We start from the raw sequence: 5,512 nt of genomic DNA on the forward strand, positions 1-5,512 counted from the left end.
GACGAACCGCCGCACACTTTTGGCCACTGCACGGGAAAGGGGGGACGAGGCTGCATGTGCGCAGAGTCGCTCGCGGATCTCCCGAGACTGATCTCAGCATCCCGCAGGCTCAGTCAAAAGCAGCGACGAAACATCAGCCGCTGCCAGACATGGATGAAGGAATCTCCCGCTTGCCGGAGCGGCAGCTGCTGGAGCATAGGGATTTTATAGGGTAAGGCGCCGGGGCAGTATCTCCGTCTCGTATCTCTGCGGCGTTTCGTCGTCTTGAGAAAGTGCTGCGAAGAGCTGGGAGCGGCGCCGGCTCCCCGGTGGGGCGCGGGGCTCACCGCCTCCCTCCGCGGGCGGACCGGGGSGAGCCCTTGCCCGGCCCTTCGGGCAGAGCGCTCGGCGCCCGTSTGCCCACTCGAGGAGGTGCTAGGCAAGCTCTCGCTGCACTTGCCGATGCTGGATCTTTGTGTTTTTCTCCAGGCTGGACTACCCTGCCCTGTATATGTGCAAACCCAAGAGAGGCGTGAAGAGGGACGAGAGCAAGGTAAGAATAAGTTTCTGGGGCTCTCTTCTCGTTTAASCGCCTTATTTGGGTTCGCCAAATTTTGCAGCGTAGCTTCGCTCCCAAGATCATACCCGGGGGGCTGCGCATTAACTTGCCCCCCGAATTGCAAGTGGGTTTACGAGCGAGCTGGCACGGCGGGGAGAGCGGTGCCTTGACGATAATTTGCGCGGCATGTGGTCCGCATGACATTTGTTTTGGTTTTGATCGGCGTTCCGAGGGACTCTGCCTAACACTGGGCTTTTCCGGGTTTTGCTGATTAGGAAACGTACAAACTGCCACATAGACTGATAGAAAAGAAGAGGCGAGACAGGATAAACGAATGCATTGCCCAGCTGAAGGATTTACTGCCCGAGCATCTGAAGCTGACGGTAAGGTGCCCAGGAGCGTGTATGTCCATGCAGATGCAGGCGCCGGCAGCCTGCCCGCTGCGCAGCCCCGGGACGCCGGGCTGCCTGCCCGCTGTCCGCCCGCCGTCCTGGCCGTAATGCCTCGGGGACCGGTTTCACCGAAGTTAACGGAGGCGGCGTTTGGCGGTAGCCAAAACGTGCCGAGAGGTAGACAAGCCGCCCCCTATCCTTGCCTTTGCAGACGCTTGGACACCTGGAGAAAGCGGTGGTGCTGGAACTGACTTTGAAGCACTTGAAAGCGCTAACAGCCTTAACAGAGCAGCAGCACCAGAAGATTATTGCTTTGCAGAATGGTAAGYGGGACCCTGGGGACACCGGCGCGGGGGCGCACCGGGGCGGAAGGGGGGAGGCGCGGAGCGGGACACCCCACACCGGAGCCGCGGGCAAACTCTGTCTCCGCTCGGTCTCCCCCGCAGGGGAGCGGTCCATGAAGTCTCCGGTGCAGGCCGACCTGGACGCCTTCCACTCGGGCTTTCAGACGTGCGCCAAGGAAGTGCTGCAGTACCTCTCCCGCTTCGAGAGCTGGACCCCCCGCGAGCAGCGATGCGCCCAGCTCCTCGGCCACCTGCACTCCATCTCCTCGCAGTTCCTCCCCGGCCCCCAACTCCTCTCCCCGCCGCCGGGCCCCCTCAGCAAGGGATCCTCCTCCTCTTCCTCCCCGCCCGCCCCCCACTGCGCGCCGGGCCACAAGCCGGAGGGCCAGGCTAACTGCGTGCCCGTCATCCAGCGGACTCACGCCGCCGAATTCAGCGCCGAGACCGACACGGACACGGACAGCGGCTACGGCGGGGAGGGCGAGGCGCGCCCCGAGCGCGGCCCCGCAGCGGCGGCCGGCGGAGCGCTGCCCGCCCTGTCCATCAAGCAGGAGCCGTCGGGGGACGAGGTGCCCCCCGCGCCCAAGCGGTTGAAGCTGGACCGCGGCGGGAGCCCTATGCCCGGCCCGCCGGGGCTGGGGGCGCGGAGCGCCGAGGCAGCGGCAGCGGCGGCGGCGGCGGCGGCGGCCGCTCTGGTCAGACCCGACGCCTCCCTGCTGGGCTCGCTGATGGCCCTGGGGGCGGGCGGCGGCGGGGCCCCCTTCGGACAGCCGGCAGCGGCCCCTTTCTGCCTGCCCTTCTACTTCATCTCCCCCTCGGCCGCCGCCGCCTACATGCAGCCCTTCCTGGATAAAGGCAGCCTGGAGAAGTATCTCTACCCCGCCGCTCCCATCCCGCTTCTCTACCCGGGCATCCCGGCCCAGGCGGCCGCCGCCGCAGCTGCCGCCGCCGCCTCCTTCCCCTGCCTCTCCTCCGTGCTTGGTCCCGCCGAGAAGGCGGCAGCGGCCGCCGCTGGGCTGCCCCCGACGCCCCACCTCCCGCACCCCTTCGCTGCCGCCGCCGCCGCCGAGCCCGGCGAGGAGCCCGAGCCCGCAGCTGCCGAGGAGCCCGGCGCTGAGGGCCCGTGAGATGCCCCCGGGGGCTCCCTGCCGCCGCTGCCCTCCCCTCGGACTGGGGGACCGTCGGGCCGGCATTTGCGCTCCCGGGTTCCTTCGGAGGGCAGGGGTCGCCGGGGCCGGTTATCGCCTTGAGCTGGCGGCCGCGGGGTGCCGGGGCCTGGCCCGGGGGAGCCCCACTGACGGGGCGGCAGGTCCCAGAGCGGCTCCCGCAGAGGACCGTGGAGGATAAAATTTGCTACTCAGTATTTTTTTAATGTTTGGCTTTATAAATGCATAAATAAGGAAAAAAAAAGAAGGAAGAAAACATAGTAAGGATACTTTTTTTTTTCTCTATATAGAGTAATTAAATGTGGCACCTTACTTGAAATGGGTTTGTAGAGTGTGTCCCTAAGTCCCACCTGGGAGCTTGCACTTGTCCGGGAGACCTGGATGGGCTCAGGGTGAGGGTGGGGTGCAAGGCAAGAGAGGAAGGGCAGAGCCCAGCACCTATGCTAGCACTTTATGGGGAATCGGAGCATGGAGGATGCACCCTGAGCCCAAACCTGCAGTGCCTTGAGCACCCGGGGAGGCCGCTGGCTCCAGTGAGTTTTGGGTGTGCAAGGGAAGGAGGGTCAGACCCATTACATAACCTTGTGTTTATTTCATAATTTTTTTTGGCTAAGATATACAGGTGTGGCAAGTGCATTTGTTCTCACCCCATCTTTATTTAATTCAGTATGTTCCCAAGAGATTTTTTCCCCCTAACCTTGCTGTATGAAATGAATGTTACTGCACTGAACTACAAAAAAACAAACCCTTCTCTCCCCCAAGAAAACACAGAGCAGCCTGAACTCATCCTAAATTCTGAGTGACACAAACTGGAGGCCGTAGGTAAAACACCTCGCTGTGCAATCAGAAACGATTAAACCAGTTGGGGTAAGTTTCCCATATGGGTTTTTCCCTCATCCCATGCTCAAATACTGCGATTTCCCTTTCTGGAGACAAACCAGACGCCAGATAATCACACAGATAAAGCTTTTATAATAAGGCTTAAACCAAGACCTTGCCTAGATATTTTTAGTTTGTTGCCAAGGTAGCACTGTGAGAAATCTCACTTGAATGTTATGTAAGAGGTGAGACACCACAGCCTGGCGAGGAGTGTGTGCGTGTCCGGGGTCCGTCAGTCCATTTGGTGCATCTGCTGCTGCTGTTGCTACTGTTTGCCTCAAACGCTGTGTTTAAACAACGTTAAAAAAAAATCTTACTAGCCTACAGAGTGGCTATATGTAAATAGTTGTTAATACATCCAATTAATGATGTCTGACATGCTATTTTTGTAGGGAGAAAAATATGTGTTAATGATATTTTGAGTTAAATATCTTTTGGGAGGATTTGCTGAAAAAGTTGCACTTTTGTTACAATGCTTATGCTTGATACAAGCTTATGCCGTCTTAAATTATTAAAAAAAAATAAATCCTGTCTGCAAGAAACCAGCTGTTTTAGAACAGTTTAGTATGTGATATATTAGAAATCAATCTTTATATTCAGTATTTTCCAGCACTCCATGAATTCTATTATCTAAATATTTCCACACTATTTTGTGATTAAAAAATTCTTACTAAGGAATAAAAACTTTAATACACAAAATGGGGTTGTCTACTAATTAAAAATGTAATGTTAATACATAATAATTGGTGCATTGAGCTTCAAACTGTACGGTTGTGTGGCTGATGATAATTCACGGTTTTAATCTGGGTTTGAATTTGCTGGGTTTCCTTTAACTCTCTTTGGCAAACTCTGGTTTAATATGTGCATATTTCACAAAGCCAAGTGTAAAGCATGCATGTGGAACATGCACGTTTCTTCCTGACATCTACTTTTTTCCTCTTCTTTTTTGCAAAATATTAATCTTTAAAATTAACACTTGACAGCCCTGGTGCTGCATAGGAGYTCTCTTTGCTCACAAGGAGCAAACTTTATGATTTGCCTGTCCATCTAATGATGTRTCATAATCTCTGCAGGAATGAATGACGGATGCCTCAGCTTGGAAATACTCTACAACTGAGCATTTTGTGGTTGGGGGGGAGGCACAGCAAGAGGAGCAATAGTGGTGGAAGTGGGCAAATCATCCCTAGCATGGAAATGCAGTATTCTGAAGACTTCCACAGATTGAATAGCAGAGCTGTAGATCACCTTTTCTTGCAAAAATTATTACAGAGAAATAAAGKAACCCCTCAAACAGTAGCCAGTGTTTATGTAAGAGAGAGATGAAGGGAACGTTCCGTGCTCCCTCTGCTGGTTCTGCAATATCGATGACTACACTGACAAGGAATGAAGCTGGAATGGAATAAAAAACTCCTACGACTCGTGTTAATTCCATCAATCCTTTAAAATACATCGTAATTATGAATTGGACGAAAAATAAGTGCTCCTTTTATATGACTCGAATAGGATTGTTAAGAAATAGGTTTGTGTCTTCACATGGAAGCTATAGTAAATTTAATTCCTATCATAGATACAGGAAGACTATCTACAAATATCAATGAACACATAGACGTGGGTTTTTTTCCATAAATAATGGACTAAGGGCTGCTACAGTGCACCACCCTACATGCTGAAGTCAATTACTAGGTAGGGAAATGGGAAAAAATCTGCATTTGATTCCCACTGTCTTTGGATCAGGTTCTCTCCCTGTGTTGTCACAGGAATGAATGTGAGCTGGGCTCAACACTTCAGCTCGGTAACTTTGACCTGCATACTTGAACAGCTTAACGTTTGCTAGGCCACTAGTTAGGCTGGGATGAAAATGCTGGTGTATTCCAACTCCTCCCGCCAGCCAGGGAATMGGCCTGACTGAGCTCAAAGCCCTTCCTACCATCGCACTACATGCACGCAAAGGGTGGAGCCACGAGCACTTAAAAAATGCTTTAAAAACGGTGCCCCTCCAGAAGAGCATAGTTTAAAACCTGAGTGTGAGCAAGGCTTTCGGTCTCCTTAAACTTTCCATCCTTTGGGAATATGAATCGATTTAGGTTTCACTGGGCTATAAACCCAGATACTTAGAGGGCTTTATCAATTTCAGTATTTACCATGTACAATAACAGGAAGGTTTGTTTTTATTAGCCCTTGAATCAAATATGC

General features: G+C 53.3%; 1 protein-coding gene across 1 annotated transcript; it reads left to right on the plus strand.

Moving 5' to 3' along the window:
• The first annotated feature begins 6 nt into the window (after positions 1 to 6).
• BHLHE41 (basic helix-loop-helix family member e41) lies at positions 7 to 4,988 on the plus strand. The gene is made up of 5 exons (XM_057370517.1): positions 7 to 211; positions 469 to 532; positions 814 to 921; positions 1,142 to 1,253; positions 1,377 to 4,988. Exons 1-5 carry the CDS (start codon positions 150 to 152, stop codon positions 2,399 to 2,401), a joined length of 1,371 nt encoding a protein of 456 aa, XP_057226500.1. The 5' UTR covers positions 7 to 149; the 3' UTR covers positions 2,402 to 4,988.
• The last annotated feature ends 524 nt before the right edge of the window (positions 4,989 to 5,512 follow it).

This window comes from Malurus melanocephalus, unplaced genomic scaffold (assembly GCF_030028575.1).
Source record: "Malurus melanocephalus ecotype Western Australia unplaced genomic scaffold, MMel_1.1 scaffold_128, whole genome shotgun sequence".
Classification (NCBI taxonomy): domain Eukaryota; kingdom Metazoa; phylum Chordata; class Aves; order Passeriformes; family Maluridae; genus Malurus; species Malurus melanocephalus.

Excerpts from the sequence above, each read along its gene's own strand:
- BHLHE41 (XM_057370517.1), top strand. The coding sequence starts at position 150 with ATGGATGAAGGAATCTCCCGCTTGCCGGAGCGGCAGCTGCTGGAGCAT. Across the intron at positions 212-468 it reads GAGCATAGGGATTTTATAGG|GCTGGACTACCCTGCCCTGT; the intron begins GTAAGGCGCCGG and ends GTTTTTCTCCAG. Across the intron at positions 922-1,141 it reads CCGAGCATCTGAAGCTGACG|ACGCTTGGACACCTGGAGAA; the intron begins GTAAGGTGCCCA and ends TTGCCTTTGCAG.